Here is a 17,318-nt window from a genome sequence, read left to right on the forward strand (position 1 = left end):
TTGGTGGTAGGTTGGTAAACAGCAACCTCCCAGGGAGGTACTACCATCCTGCCAAGTGAGTGTAAAACGAAAGCCTGCATTTGTTTTACGTGACTGTAGGACTGCTGGTGTCTTTTTTCTGTATCATAAACATGCAAGATTTCAGGTACATCTTGCTACTTCTTCTTACATTTAGGTCACACTACACATGCATGTACAAGCATATATATGTATATATATATATATATATATATATATATATATATATGTATATATATATATATATATATATATATTCTAGGTAGTAGGTTGGTAGACAGCAACCGCCCAGGGAGGTACTACCGTCCTGCCAAGTGAGTGTAAAACGAAAGCCTGTAATTGTTTTACATGATGGTAGGATTGCTGGTGTCCTTTTTTCTGTCTCATGAACATGCAAGATTTCAGGTACGTCTTGCTACTTCTACTTACACTTAGGTCACACTACACATACATGTACAAGCACATATATACACACCCCTCTGGGTTTTCTTCTATTTTCTTTCTAGTTCTTATTCTTGTTTATTTCCTCTTATCTCCATGGGGAAGTGGAACAGAATTCTTCCTCCGTAAGCCATGCGTGTTGTAAGAGGCGACTAAAATGCCGGGAGCAAGGGGCTAGTAACCTCTTCTCCTGTATATATTACTAAATGTAAAAGGAGAAACTTTCGTTTTTCCTTTTGGGCCACCCCGCCTCGGTGGGATACGGCCGGTGTGTTGAAAGAAAGAAGAAAGATATATATATATATATGTATATATATATATATATATATATATATTCTAGGTAGTAGGTTGGTAGACAGCAACCGCCCAGGGAGGTACTACCGTCCTGCCAAGTGAGTGTAAAACGAAAGCCTGTAATTGTTTTACATGATGGTAGGATTGCTGGTGTCCTTTTTTCTGTCTCATGAACATGCAAGATTTCAGGTACGTCTTGCTACTTCTACTTACACTTAGGTCACACTACACATACATGTACAAGCACATATATACACACCCCTCTGGGTTTTCTTCTATTTTCTTTCTAGTTCTTATTCTTGTTTATTTCCTCTTATCTCCATGGGGAAGTGGAACAGAATTCTTCCTCCGTAAGCCATGCGTGTTGTAAGAGGCAACTAAAATGCCGGGAGCAAGGGGCTAGTAACCTCTTCTCCTGTATATATTACTAAATGTAAAAGGAGAAACTTTCGTTTTTCCTTTTGGGCCACCCCGCCTCGGTGGGATACGGCCGGTGTGTTGAAAGAAAGAAAGAAATATATATATATATATATATATGTATATATATATATATATATATATATTCTAGGTAGTAGGTTGGTAGACAGCAACCGCCCAGGGAGGTACTACCGTCCTGCCAAGTGAGTGTAAAACGAAAGCCTGTAATTGTTTTACATGATGGTAGGATTGCTGGTGTCCTTTTTTTCTGTCTCATAAACATGCAAGATTTCAGGTACGTCTTGCTACTTCTACTTACACTTAGGTCACACTACACATGCATGTACAAGCATATATATGTATATATACACATCCCTCTGGGTTTTCTTCTATTTTCTTTCTAGTTCTTGTTGTTGTTTATTTCCTCTTATCTCCATGGGGAAGTGGAACAGAATTCTTCCTCCGTAAGCCATGCGTGTTGTAAGAGGCGACTAAAATGCCAGGAGCAAGGGGCTAGTAACCCCTTCTCCCGTATAAATTACTAAATTTAAAAAGAGAAACTTTCGTTTTTCTTTTTGGGCCACCCTGCCTTGGTGGGATACGGCCGGTTTGTTGAAAAAAAAAAAAAAAAAAAAAATATATATATATATAATATATATATATATATATATATATATATATATATATATAATATATATATATATATAAAATATATATATATATATTATATATATATATATACATATATACACATATATATATAAATATATATATATATATATATATATATATATATATATACACCCTTCTGGGTTTTTCTTCTTATTTTTCTTACTAATTCTTGTTCTTGTTCTTGTTTATTTCTGCTTATCTCCATGGGGAAGTGGAACAGAATTCTTCCTCCGTAAGCCATGCGTGTTGTAAGAGGCGACTAAAATGCCGGGAGCAAGGGGCTAGTAACCTCTTCTCCTGTATATATTACTAAATTTAAAAGGAGAAACTTCAGTTTTTTCTTTTGGGCCACCCCACCTCAGTGGGATACGGCTGGTACGTTGAAAGAAGAAGATATATATATATATATATATATATATATATATATATATATATATAAATATATATATATATATATATATATATATATATATACACCCTTCTGGGTTTTTCTTCTTATTTTTCTTACTAATTCTTGTTCTTGTTCTTGTTTATTTCTGCTTATCTCCATGGGGAAGTGGAACAGAATTCTTCCTCCATAAGCCATGCGTGTCATAAGAGGTGACTAAAATGCCGGAAGCAAGGGGCTAGTAACCCCTTCTCCTGTATATATTACTAAATTTGAAAGGAGAAACTTTCGTTTTTCCTTTTGGGCCACCCCACCTCGGTGGGATGCGGCTGGTACGTTGAAAGGAAGAAGAAGATATACAGTGGATTCCTAGGTAGTAGGTTGGTAGACAGCAACCTCCCAGGGCGGTACTACCATCCTGCCAAGTGAGTGTAAAACGAAAGCCTGTATTTGTTTTACAAGATCATAGGAATGCTGGTGTCTTTTTTCTGTCTCATAAACATGCAAGATTTCAGGTACATCTTGCTACTTCTTCTTACATTTAGGTCACACTACACATGCATGTACAAGCATATATATACACACCCTTTTGGGGTTTCTTCTTATTTTTCTTACTAATTCTTGTTCTTTTTTATTTCCACTTTATCTCCATGGGGAAGCGAAACAGAATTATTCCTCCGTAAGCCATGCGTGTAGTAAAAGGCCATTTGTAGGGAGAATGGTAAACCTATAGAAGTTATATAGTGCCTGGGGGAAATGGGATGCATTCAGGTTCAATCCCAGGAGATCCCAAGTTTAGATTCCTGAAGGTTACTCTTACTTTTGTCAACATTACATAAGCTAATGACATTATCATTTTCAAATGTGCTCCAAGTAATAGGTACGTATACAGAATAGGTGTGTGTGTGTGTGTGTGTGTGTGATTTCCCATTTCTAGTTACAGGAGCAGAATTATATAATCGTGGTGTCTTCTCATCAGTTTTTAATTTTTTCTACAAACAGTTTACGGATAAATTAGTTAAGAATGTTAAACAGTATGACTTACAGGATCGGGTCTTGCTCCAGCATTAACAATGAAGCTGTTACGTCCAGGTATGTCAGCAGCTGCTACAAAACTCACAACTCCAGGGATTTTCTGTTACAACGAAACTCAAAGTCAAAATAAAATTTATATATTAGTACAGCAAGAAAAATATAATGTTCTATTAACCCTTTCAGGGTCCAAGGCCCAAATCTGGAGTCACGCACCAGTGTCCAAGAATTTTCAAAAAAAAAATTTGCTATTTTTTCTTATGAAATCGTAGAGAATCTTTTTGTGAAGGTAATAAAACAAAAAGTACGAAATTTGGTGGAAAATTGACGAAATTATGCTCTCGCGAATTTTGATGTGTCAGCGATATTTACGAATCGGCGATTTTGCCGACTTTGACTCCCATTTTAGGCCAATTACATTATTCCAATCAACCAAATTCTTAGCTATTTCACTAGTATTACTTCTATTCTATCGATTGAGCACAAGAAATCGCCAAGTCAACTGTTTCAACTACAAAATAAAGTGATCGGAAATTGTTAATTTGGCCAATTTAACACAAAGTTCAAAATATTCCAATTTCAAAATAGGGTCCAGAATAAACAATGTAGGCATTCCTGGCACTAAACTAACATTTCCTCTGTTCATTAGTTATGTTTTGAGACTTTACAAATAAATTCCATTTTGATTTTTTATTCACATAATGAATTTTTATTCACACCAAAAAATAGAAGATTTACTGTTATGCAATACTGTAATAATTGTATAAATATCATCACCATATTTGTGAATGTATATTAGACCAACCAGCTGGCGTGTATTAGACGTGTGAGGTCGTTTGTTCACTCTTGAATATCGGCAAAAATTTAACATTTCCGCTACTTTGAGGTCGGTTTCAAGCCATTTCCAGTGCTAAAACCATTCAAAATCATCTCTATTTCTGTAATATGTCTTCCATTCTATCAAATGAGACCAAGAAATCGCAAATACAACTATAAAAAACATACGAAAAAACACTGCAAAGTTGCTGTTTTAATCGAAAAATCATGATTTCAGTTTTTTTCTCTCATACATAGTGTGCTGCAGAATCTGTTTTATGTGGTGCACACATACCACATAGATGTATTCTCTCATATCTAGGCCCAAATGTACCACTCACAGTTTATCAGAGTGAGCTGAGCTCATGGCGTAGATCTACGGTTTGGACACTCACCATAAAGCCATAGATCTACGGGACGGACCCTGAAAGGGTTAATATATAAAATGCTCTCAGAATATGAATTATAATTGTTTGATGTGATTACTTATTTGATGTGTTTACAATATTGCTTTTTGGCCCTAGCAAAAGACATTTTTGGTCCATTTTGAACATGCTGCAGCTGCAGTATCAGCTACAGAGGAAACAGTTCAGTCCAGGGAAGACCCCAGGGTCTAGAAATGTGGTACTTACTGATGTAAATGACATCTGTTTGAGGCTCACAATACCAGGATGGGTTTTGTGAGCCTCAAATAGATGTTAGGCAAGATGCACAATGAGAAATTGTCATTTTTCAAGCACATGGTGGAATTTTTGCAAGGCAAAAAGCCAGCTGAACCCGAAAGTGGGTAAGCCAGGTAGTTACCATGCTATTACTAGTCCTGTGTACCATGGAGATTAGTCATACTCACAAGAAAAACTCAAGGAGCAGTAAAGATCAGCATAAATTGGAAGGTAATTGGAGAGTTGCAACAGGTCCAGTGAAATGTGGTCATACTAGATACCCTAACTTAATAAATACCTGTGAATACAAGTGATGTTAATCATAAGTAATCAGAGGTGAAGGAGATTATTACTACTAAGCAAGTAAACAGATCTTACTTGGATCCAGAGATGTGACAAATGTTGTGAATGAGGTGTGACATTCCAGGGATGGCCACCCAGGGCCCCACCACAGAAATTTTACTTACCAAGGCCTCAGAAGCATCGATGGATTTTATCTTGGCATTAGCAAATGATGACTGAACAAAGGCACCATGAAGTTCATTGTGTAGAGGAGGCACATCATCTAGATATGCAGCTTCACCTGTAAGTTATCATAGCCATTACAAATTTTGTTACTATGAGACATTTATAGTTACAGCATATATGATAAAAAGAAACACTACATCACAAGTGTAAATTAAAACCACTATAACATAGGCTAAAGAACCAAATTTATTGATAATATTTTGTATACAAATTTTCTCAAATTTACAAAATACACACAAGAGTACATAAGCATGCCATCAAGTAGGTGACCTATGCTCAGTGGTAAAATGATCAGCTCACAACTGAAAGAGCCTGGGCGTGATTTCCAGACAGGGTGACATATACAGACAAGTCTCATTACACCTGATGCCCATGTTCAACTAGCAACAAACATAATCAGGAACTGTTGGACTGTTGTATGTTACATCCTTGGAGAGGAATGGAAGGACCCTAGTGGAATTACACCACACTGGTCAACGCCCCACGGCCCGGTCTGTGACCAGGCCTCATGGTGGATCAGGGCCTGATCAACCAGGCTGTTACTGCTGGCTGCACGCAATCCAACATACAAGCCACAGCCCAGCTGGTCAGGTACCGACCTGGGTTATCCACAGGTGATTACCCAAAGAACTTCTCCTCCTTTAGAAATGAGTATGGTAAAAGGGAATGAAAACAAAGGGTCAGGAACAGGGCGTGTACAATTTTTTTTTTTTTATAATCTGGGATAAATTTACAAACACAAGTGTTGATCATACCTCCCAATGAACCTGAATTACCCTCTCCTTCCTTGGATCAAACCTAATCACTTCCCAATCTCCAGGCATAGTATGGCTCCTAAGGCTTTCCCTCTTCCTCATGATATATGTAAAAACTTTACCTGATATCTGTGTTGTAGACTCTACTTTTGGAACACCTTTACCAACAGGCCATGTGTCTTCATTCATGTCGAAGCCCTGTTGTCCAGATGACAATGGTCTCTCCAAGATAGCAGCAGCACTGCGAATGTCACCACTAACTTTGTCTCCAAGAAAGCCAACAACAGCCTAATTAAATTAAAAAAATAGAGGAAAATACTAAATCCAGTAAAATATATTGCAAATGCTCTATAAGTACAAAATTTATTTACTGTATGGTAACAAACACACACACACATACAAAAACAAACAAACACACACACACACACCTGCCGGGTCACCACATGGGAAAGTGCCAGGCCAGGACCTGGTCTGGCAAACCTACCTGTACCTGAACACAAACACACTATTTACTGTTAAAAAGTATGGGGTATAAGTACATAGGAATTATGAACTGTACAGTACAATACCTTGTAAAACAGACTCTGAGCAAGTGACTTCCTGTACTGTGGTGAGGCATCTTGGGGCTTAGCATCAGGAGTCATCTCATTAGCTAAGATCTTTGCAGCCTCCACAACTGTCACTACCTCTGTTAGATATTTGCCAACCAGGTAAGCTTCTGTCTGCTCTGCATGGATCTGTTAAGTGAAAGACATTACATAATTATGAAATGTTAATAATATACATAAAACATGAGGGTATTGTGTAACTCTTATTTGTTGTGAACATGCTGACTTAAATGAATGAAAATAAGAAAAGTACACATTAAAAAAATTGTTTTTAAAGAGAACATTAAAATAATTTTCCAACATATTTTATTGGAAAATGGGAATACAGATATGATTCATGTGACTTATTTTTTTCACCACCATTTCTGAAGAATTTTCTAGAATCATCTTGTCAGTTGTAACTTTTAGTTTATAGTTATCATCGCTATTACTTCCCTTGTTCAATTGTTTCACAAACAATTATTTTCACTGCTTACCTTGCACCTGATATCTGCATCATCTACCAGCATGTTCATATAGTTCTTAATCCTTCTGAGAAGTCATTTTTATAAATAACATTATTGGGGCAAGAACTGATGTACAGTATATACTGTATGTGCACAAATTATTTATTTAATATGTACAGGACAGTACTGCACTGTAAAATATTAGCACTGTGCAAAGTTTGCATAATGCATATATTCTAGTTACACACATGAATGCAGTCAAAATCACTATCAAAAGACATATGAACTTTCCCATGAACTTACATGTCATTCAGCTAAGTTACAGTACTAGGCATGACACCCATATTTACAGAGAAAATTAAGACAATTTTATTTTCTTCATAGTCATGAGGAAGTACAAAACCCAGAGGGGTCAGACAGTGCATGAGGAATTGGTGGTATTGAGATTGACTCAAGGTGGGGAAAACAGTTCCAGTTCCTTGGATCAACACTCCTTCACCAGCATTAACGTAGCCCTCTAGAAGGAAAAGACTTCATCAGAGAGAAATAAAACATCTTCATTTTCTATACAGTGGTACCTCGGGATACAAACTTAATTCGTTCCAGAAGGCTGTTCGAGTGCCGATATCGAACGAATTTGTTCCAATAAGGAATAATATAAATTAGATTAATCCGTTTCAGACCCCCAAAAATACACTTACAAAAGCACTTACATAAATACACTTACATAACTGTTCGAGTTTTGAGCTGTTCGTATCCCGAGGTACCACTGTACACCATATTTTACAATTTCGAAGACACTATTTTTTTCCCAAAATAAGTCTCGAAAATTTACCCAGTGTCTTGGAGGCCAAAGCACCATTTATCTTTTCTATTACAAAATTTAGCCAATCAGAACTGGGGGGAGGGGGGCATCCTCGACACCAGAGCGTCTTGTTCACCGTAAAATATGGTACACAGTGTAAAACATTACTTAAATAAACAGGATAAAAATAAAGAGATGAAGATATCTAAAACATAACATGTAACAATTCATTAAAATTCTACAAATTTAGATTCAGAAGAGAAACTTGAAAGCAATGATTAGGCTTTTGAGTTGTAGATAAGCGAAACAAACTGCAAAGCAAAATCTTTAAAGTAAATAATTTGAGTAGCATTAAACACTCAAGACATATATGAGTGGGGAACAGGAGTGACCTGCCTAGCATGTAACACGAGTGACCTGCCTAGCATGTAACACGAGTGACCTGCCTAGCATGTAACACGAGTGACCTGCCTAGCATGTAACACGAGTGACCTGCCTAGCATGTAACACGAGTGACCTGCCTAGCATGTAACACGAGTGACCTGCCTAGCATGTAACACGAGTGACCTGCCTAGCATGTAACATGAGTGACCTGCCTAGCATGTAACATGAGTGACCTGCCTAGCATGTAACACGAGTGACCTGCCTAGCATGTAACACGAGTGACCTGCCTAGCATGTAACACGAGTGACCTGCCTAGCATGTAACACGAGTGACCTGCCTAGCATGTAACACGAGTGACCTGCCTAGCATGTAACACGAGTGACCTGCCTAGCATGTAACATGAGTGACCTGCCTAGCATGTAACACGAGTGACCTGCCTAGCATGTAACACGAGTGACCTGCCTAGCATGTAACACGAGTGACCTGCCTAGCATGTAACACGAGTGACCTGCCTAGCATGTAACACGAGTGACCTGCCTAGCATGTAACACGAGTGACCTGCCTAGCATGTAACACGAGTGACCTGCCTAGCATGTAACACAAGTGACCTGCCTAGCATGTAACACGAGTGACCTGCCTAGCATGTAACACGAGTGACCTGCCTAGCATGTAACACGAGTGACCTGCCTAGCATGTAACACGAGTGACCTGCCTAGCATGTAACACGAGTGACCTGCCTAGCATGTAACAGGAGTGACCTGCCTAGCATGTAACACGAGTGACCTGCCTAGCATGGAACAGGAGTGACCTGCCTAGCATGTAACAGGAGTGACTTGCCCAGCATGGAACAGGAGTGACCTGTTTAGCATGGAACAGGAGTGACCTGCCTAGCATGTAACAGGAGTGACCTGCTTAGCATGTAACAGGAGTGACCTGCTTAGCATGTAACAGGAGTGACCTGCTTAGCATGTAACATGAGTGACTTGCCTAGCATGTAACAGGAGTGACCTGCCTAGCATGTAACACGAGTGACCTGCCTAGCATGTAACAGGAGTGACCTGCCTAGCATGTAACACGAGTGACCTGCCTAGCATGTAACACGAGTGACCTGCCTAGCATGTAACACGAGTGACCTGCCTAGCATGTAACAGGAGGCTTACTGCAGTGTTCCTTAGTTATTACATTCTTATGTACTTTCTTCAATAGTAACTGCTACATATCAAATTCAGTTTTCCTCTTTCTTTATCATCTTTTTTAAATGCCAATCCCTAGGTACCTTACCCTCTTCCATACAGTAAATGGGTATTTTGAAGCATCATCATACAGTTCATTCTTTTTAAGCACATATCAGTTTCCAAGAACAGTAATATTCTAATTAATACTGCTACATAAAATTCAAATTTAAAAACATATCTTCAGGTTTCCTTTTCATTAAAAAAAATGAGTATACTGTATATGTAGGGGGGATTTGACTCAGTCTATGGATATCAAGGTTCTAAGTAAAAAGTATTCATTAAGCTTTCACTGATAATCTGATGCTCGCATTTTAACATGAGGTATTTAAAATGAAAACTCTGTGTAATGTTTTGCAAGATGACCCTGAATAGCCAAGAAATCAACTTCATTTCATTGGCCCTTCAGCAGGTGGCTTACCAGAGTAGCCTGCAGGTTTAATGTGATATACATGTGGGTTATGTCATCTATGTTGAGATTTCAGCTTAATTCATTCTGGAATTAGTCTTAACTTACAAAATCAGCATTTATTCCTCCAAACAGCAGGAAAGGCTTCTCTAATATTTTGACATCCACAGGATCCAGTTTCATCTTAAAGCAGGCATTGACATGTGCATGGGCATTGACAGTTCTTGGGGATATCTTGAAGGTCTGAACCTGAAAAAAAAAATTCCTACGTTATGTGTATTAGCTTAATTCTAAATAATTTTTATTAACACATCAGCCATTTCCCACTGAGGCAGGGTGACCTAAAAAAAGAAGAAACACTTTCATCACTCACTCTATCACTGTCTTGCGAGAGATATGCCTACACTACAGTTCAAAAGCTGCAACATATCTCCACTCCACCTTCAGATCACAGGCACTGTACTCCCCACCTCCAGGACTCAAGTCTAAAATGTCAGCAGTCAACCTCAGTACTGTTGATGAAGAGCCTAAATTATTTTCTCTTTACTCATTATTCTCTTGCTTACTTTTTAATTAACACTGTTATGCAGTGCCATCCTTGACTCAATTATGTAGGTGTAAGTAAACATACTTATACTATAGTTCATTTTTTCTTGTATTCTCTTTCACTTTATGGAATCCTAGTTCGGTGCTTTGATTTTATCTACTGGAAAAACTCTGGTGGTTAATTTCCCTATTTTTCATCAGAAACAAATTAACTTCACATTTAAAATTAATGAACATTTGCATTTAAATGACAAAGTGAAATATTGTGTAAAGCAACCCATGACTCATTCAACAGCTGTCTTGCCAGAAATGAGCATTTCAATTCTAATGGCTCCCAACCTTCAGAGTGCTGGCACTGTATGTCACACCTCCAGGATTCCAAATCCAGCTAACTAGTTTCCTTGAATCCTGTCATAAATGTTACCTTGCTCACACCTCAGCAGTACAATTAATTATAAAACCCACTTATCTCTATTCACTCTGATTGAACAGAATCAAAAGAGCCTGCTCAATACTCGAGCTCCTAGTAAACAAAACATTCTTACCCCCTCTTGCAAACCTTTCCAAGGATGACCCCTACTGTTTCTTTCTTCAACCCCCACATTTAAGCATCCTCTTGGCCATCCTATTCTGCTCCATCCCCTCTAAATGTCCAAACTACTTTAAAAAACCCTCCTCAGTTCTCTGAATTATACTGTTTGTAACCACATACCATCTTCACACCTCCATGCTTTGGATTCTCTGTGTAGTCACACCACACATTACCCATATTTAAAGCCATGCTTCACACCTTTACAGGTGTTGCTGCTGCTATACTCAGGTACATTCCAAATTTTGCCTCCATGAATAAAGTTTTTTTGTTTCCACAGCCACAGATGCCTCAGCACACCACCCATCTTCCTCTCAGCTATGGTTTGCTTCTTGCTTCATGCATGCATTCACCAACAAGTCCGCTTCCAAATATTTGAACACATTTACTTACACCGTACTTCCTCCCTCCAATCTGATATCTGGTCTTTCATTGCCTAGATTTTCTTGTTGCTCTCATCACTTTCCTCTTTCCTATGTTCACTTTTAATTTTCTTTTTTTACATGCCTTCCCAGCTTCACTCACTAATCTTTGCAACTTCCTTTCAGAATCTACCAAAGTAATCAGGCCATTGATAAAGAGTAACTGTGGCAACTTGCACCATGTGGGTATATGTATACTCAAACATTTTTTTTTATTTTTTTTATTAACACATTGGCCGATTCCCACCAAGGCAGGGAGGCCCAAAAAAGAAAAACTTTCATCATCATTCACTCCATCACTGTCTTGCCAGAGGGGTGCTTTGCACTACAGTTTATAAAACTGCAACATTAACACCCCTCCTTCAGAGTGCAGACACTGTACTTCCCATATCCAGGACTCAAGTCCGGCCTGCCGGTTTCCCTGATTTTTTTTTTTTCAACAAGTCAGCCGTCTCCCACCGAGGCAAGGTGACCCAAAAAAGAAAGAAAATCCCCAAAAAGAAAATACTTTCATCATCATTCAACACTTTCACCACACTCACACATTATCACTGTTTTTGCAGAGGTGCTCAGAATACAACAGTTTAGAAGCATATACGTATAAAGATACACAACATATCCCTCCAAACTGCCTTCATAAATGTTACTTTGCTCACACTCCAACAGCACATCAAGTATAAAAACCATTTGTCTCCATTCACTCCTGTCAAATACACTCACGCATGCTTGCTGGAAGTCCAAGCCCCTCGCACACAAAACCTCCTTTACCCCCTCCCTCCAACCTTTTCTAGGACGACCCCTACCCCGCCTTCCCTCCACTACAGATTTATACACTCTCGAAGTCATTCTGTTTCATCCCATTCTCTCTACATGTCTGAACCACCTCAACAACCCTTCCTCAGCCCTCTGGACAACAGTTTTGGTAATCCCGCACCTCTTCCTAACTTCCAAACTACGAATTCTCTGCATTATATTAACACCACATATTGCCCTCAGACATGACATCACTGCCTCCAGCCTTCTCCTTGCTGCAACATTCATCACCCATGCTTCACACTCATATAAGAGCACTGGTAAAACTATACTCTCATACATGTATTTATACATATACTGTATGTACATACACTCTCCCTCCCCCTCATTACATACATGAATTTAGATGGCCAAACAAGTTTCAAATTCAAAATCAAATAATTTATTTCTTCATGAAACATTATTTTTACACAAACAGATGACATTTAATATTGCAGTAAAACTTACCTTTACATTTTCAGGCATGGGTGGCAGTGTCACTGAGAGGATTATACCTCTTGACATGTCAGTTTGAAGGAACTGTTCCAGGTCAATCTGAGTAGTAGTGAGGCTATCAGCATGGCAAAGAGTTAGTTGTGCATTTGCCAGCAGCAGAGTCAAAAAGATGTCAGATGGAAATTCTGGATGTTTGTGTTTCAGCATTAAATTGCCTGCCCAGCTTCCAATCTATTAAGATATAAAACCAGATATTTCATTGAATAATACTGTGATTTGTTCTTGGATCTTCAGTTGGAAGTTTAAAACTAAAATATTATTAATAGTTTAAACAAATGATGATCCTACCTTGGTGTTCGACAGCTTAAGATTTATAAATACAGTAGACTATCAAATAGTGCACACGATTAATAATTATATCCTAATGGTTATAATCATAACCATGACTTTTACAGTGGAAGTCCTCAGTCAGATGACCAAAAGCTCCAGCTGTGGGTCATCATACAAATAAGACCCACATCAGAAAACTTTTGTCCTGTTTCCTAACAAACATTATACATACCTACCATCAAACAGCACACAATCTATTAACACTTTTCATAACATGGTTGAAACATTGCTGCATATTTCTGATGGGTACACAATATTTAATAATTAGCATGAAGTAAATTTAGGGAAAAATAGCTAAAAGGCAGTAGTAACTGATAATCTCACTGTAACTACATGCTTATTCCTGTGCTTTTAACAGCATAATGATTGACAATTAAGTGTGAAAGTACACTAATTAAATGAGAAGGTGAAGGGATGAAACTATAGCACTGCCATGATAACTATTTGTGTTTGGAGTTCATGGGGCGACAACAATATACACCGAGATTCCAATTCAAAATTTAAAACAATTTTTTTTTCTGCAAAGTATACAATATGTAGTTTACATTTAAAACAATATTGTTAATCACAAAGAAAGCCACTAGCATGAGTGAGCACTTTGGACACAGACCCCTCCGGCTATTGCAAACCTTAAAACCACCAATAACAATAGCAGAGATTGTCGCACAGACTCTCGGGTTGTTGCAACTCTTAAACCTGACAATAACAGCAGGACATACTGATAAACCTTATGAAGTTTATTTGTTATTTTGTTCATTTCATATTTTGGGGGGATAGCTTGCGCTGGTATTATAATGGGTATTACTCTAGGTATATTTATTTAGTAAAATATCTTGTCTTATGGCCAATAATATATGGCATTTTTCCTGTTTTTTCCAGGTGATTGTGGTTGTGGAGGTGCATGATAACTGTATAACTGCCGGTCACATGTTTGTACAGGGTCACATCAACCCCTCTCCACACATTTTTATATCAACAAGCAAAGACAACCCCATTTTTAGGGGTCATAGAAACATAACCCTGTTTTTTCTAAATTAGCTTAAGCTCATTTTTACACAGATTTTTAATTGATGCCATTTTCAGGAATGTAACTACTATGTTAGTTGACAGTCAACTGTAAATTCATACTTGTCACCCAGCTCATGGTGAAAACAATCATGTTTACTCTAAGACTGGGAAGGATGAAGCAAACTTGAGAAAGAAAGAGTGAAGCATGAGGGTGTGGGGGTGGCATGGGCTAGGTAATTGCTGAGCCACACAAGACTGCCTCAAATCATGGGAATTTCTTACCCGGTCTCCAGAGGAATCTTTCTAGCCTAAATTCTACATATCTAGTTGTGACTATATTTTCTTAACAGAATCCTGTCTGTATACTGCCAAGTATCTATATTGTATATGAACTCTTGTGGGTCTATCACTTTAAATAAATAATAATAATAACAATAAAATAAAACAATAATAATAATAATAACAATAATAATAATAATAATAATAATAATAATAATAATAATAATAATAATAATAATAATAATATGTACATGAACTAGAGAAGGGGAAATTAATAAATCAATAAAAATGTATACTGTACTTACATTTCTGACAGAAACATTTGCCACTAACTCCCAGTGGCTCTGGAAAGTCTTGAGATACTGGTAGCCTGGATAGCTAATGGCCATATGTTTAAAAACTTCAATAACTCTGCTGAGGCTAACATTAGCTCCCATAGTCAGTGGTGATCCAATGGTTATGCTGTAGAGTTCCTTAACACTATTAGAGTTGATATAGGTGGTGTAAGGACCATCATCTTTATACACTCCTGTAATAAGGAGTGTATAAATTCCCAATGAACATTATAATAATTGCTCCAAGAAATATTACAATTCATCCTCTACTTATCTGCATCTAATAATGTCCCTCCCTAATTATTTCAGCTGACCTAGTATTATATCTACAGTAACTCTTTCATTAGTAAACTCCTCTTAAATGTAATGCCAAAGGAATTTATATGAATCGCAGTTTCCACTGTGAGTGTGCGAGCACATAGCCCTTAGTCTAAGTTCCCAAAATGCTATGCATACCATGTGCTTACAAATTAGTGTGTATGTCTGTACATTAATTTGATATAGTCATTATCATTTGGGACCTGACAAGCTGTTGGAGTGCGAGCAGGGTAATATTTAGTGAAGGAATTCAGGGAAACCGGTTAGTTTTATAAAGCCAGACATGAGTACTGGAAATGGGAAGTACAATGCCTGCACTTTAAAGGAAGTGCTTGGGATATTGGAAGTTTGGAGGGATATATTATATATCTTTATACATATATGCTTCTAAACTGTTGTATCTGGGTGCCTCTGCAAAAACAGTGATTATGTATGAGTGAGATGAAAGTGGTGAATGATGATGAAAGTATTTTCTTTTTGGGGATTTTCTTTCTTTTTGGGTCACCCTGCCTAGATGGGAGATGGCCGACTTGTTGAAAAAACAAAAATTATAATTTCCTAGTGTACTATGCCTCTGCTTCTAAATGCAAGTGCCATATTCATTTCCTCCAGTATATAGTATACTATCTCATCTATAACTACAAGAATTTTTTTAACTACCATATATATGATCAATTAAAAAACAAGGAAAGAACTACAGTGGACCCCCGGTTAACGATATTTTTTCACTCCAGAAGTATGTTCAGGTGCCAGTACTGACCGAATTTGCTCCCATAAGGAATATTGTGAAGTAGATTAGTCCATTTCAGACCCCCAAACATACACGTACAAACGCACTTACATAAATACACTTACATAATTGGTCGCATTCGGAGGTGATCGTTATGCGGGGGTCCACTGTATTAGAGTTTTAAATATGCAATACACAAATCTTACTTTTAAAAACTCAATTCTAAATAGTAATCCATACAGTGTATGAGGTATTGCTGAAAAAAAGAACAAGCTCAATGTCATATTTAAAGTAAAAATTGCCTCAGAATATTAATTTTGTACTATGTAATAAATTAATAAAAACTATTTTTTTTAAGTGTAGAAATAATCTTTGAAGACATTTTTTTATGAAAATTCTGATGTTGAGTCAGCCCTTGCTATTTGAAGTGCCAGTCATCATAAACCAGTAATTGGATAATTCCACAGAACAGAGGGTTTAGTGCACATTATACACTACCTTGTCCAGTGTTGCCCACCACGATGCAAACTTTCTCATTTGGGGTCACCTTCTTCAGGATGTTTTTTATGCCCTGTAGAGCAAAACATATTTTATTAATAAATAATTTTACAAATTACTTGCTTGTTGTCTTTACCCCCATGAATCTATGTTGTATTTGAGTCCCACACAAATTTGGAAATGCCATCTGCTTGCTGTTAAGTTTCAGAATATTATTCATTTAGTTATTTTGTAATTTTGAGCATGCAGTACAACTGATTAAGAGGTCAGAGGTTGTATGTATTAAGTAAACCAGCTGCATCAAGTTTCATTGAGATATCTCACTTGCCAAGTGGTTTCCCTTCCCATTTACACGCATGACTTCAAATCTGATGCTGGCATCAAATTTGCTGCCATCTAAAATATAGAAATACAGCAGGTCCTCAAATAACATTGTTTCATTTAACATCACTGGTTATAATGTTGAAAGGAAAAAAACAGTCAAATGAGTATAATGAATATAAATTATTGTAAAATAAAAATTTGTAAAGTATACGATAAAATTATACGATAATATTTTTGCTTAAAGTCGTAGTCTCCAAAAACCTATTGACGATGTTAAGTGAAGATGTACTATACTTGGGAAAGGCAAAGAGCAAAGGATTTGGGAAATCTACACAGAGACTATCTGCTGAGAACAATCTTTTATCGAGATTAAGGACCCTTGTGCATTATCTTTGGGTACAAATCAAGATAGAAAGCAGAAGACTCTCCACCCTCCACTCCATCCGGTCAATGCCAGCATGATTATTATTTATTATTACATTTATGGGGAAGAACTAAACCCATATGGGTCATATAGAGTCTGAGAGGCATTTAGGTTCAATCCAAGGAAGGGGAGGGCAAATCCAATTTTTTGGATTAAGAGCCCCTTCACTGGCATCGAAGAACTTCCCTTGAGAAGACCAGTGCTAGCATGAAAACGAGGAAAATATACCATAATACATTGGAAAAATAGTATGTAACTTACAAATGGAACTGCATGAAAGAAATGGGCTACATGTTTATA

The 17,318-nt window shown here is 37.4% G+C and overlaps 1 protein-coding gene across 6 annotated transcripts in view; it reads right to left on the reverse strand.

The window, feature by feature from the left end:
- Positions 1–17,318, reverse strand: part of LOC128700182 (uncharacterized) — a 71,789-nt gene that overhangs the window by 31,946 nt on the left and 22,525 nt on the right. For all 6 annotated transcript variants that reach the window (XM_070100692.1, XM_053793214.2, XM_053793217.2 and 3 more), the window contains 8 exons: positions 16,271–16,343; positions 14,695–14,918; positions 12,725–12,943; positions 10,016–10,156; positions 6,593–6,760; positions 6,146–6,311; positions 5,208–5,323; positions 3,276–3,365 (listed from right to left, as the gene is read on the reverse strand). In XM_070100692.1, the coding sequence (XP_069956793.1) occupies positions 3,276–3,365; positions 5,208–5,323; positions 6,146–6,311; positions 6,593–6,760; positions 10,016–10,156; positions 12,725–12,943; positions 14,695–14,918; positions 16,271–16,343 (1,197 nt within the window). The remainder of the gene's footprint in view (positions 1–3,275; positions 3,366–5,207; positions 5,324–6,145; positions 6,312–6,592; positions 6,761–10,015; positions 10,157–12,724; positions 12,944–14,694; positions 14,919–16,270; positions 16,344–17,318) is intronic.

This window comes from Cherax quadricarinatus, chromosome 74 (genome assembly GCF_038502225.1).
Source record: "Cherax quadricarinatus isolate ZL_2023a chromosome 74, ASM3850222v1, whole genome shotgun sequence".
In the NCBI taxonomy this organism is placed as follows: domain Eukaryota; kingdom Metazoa; phylum Arthropoda; class Malacostraca; order Decapoda; family Parastacidae; genus Cherax; species Cherax quadricarinatus.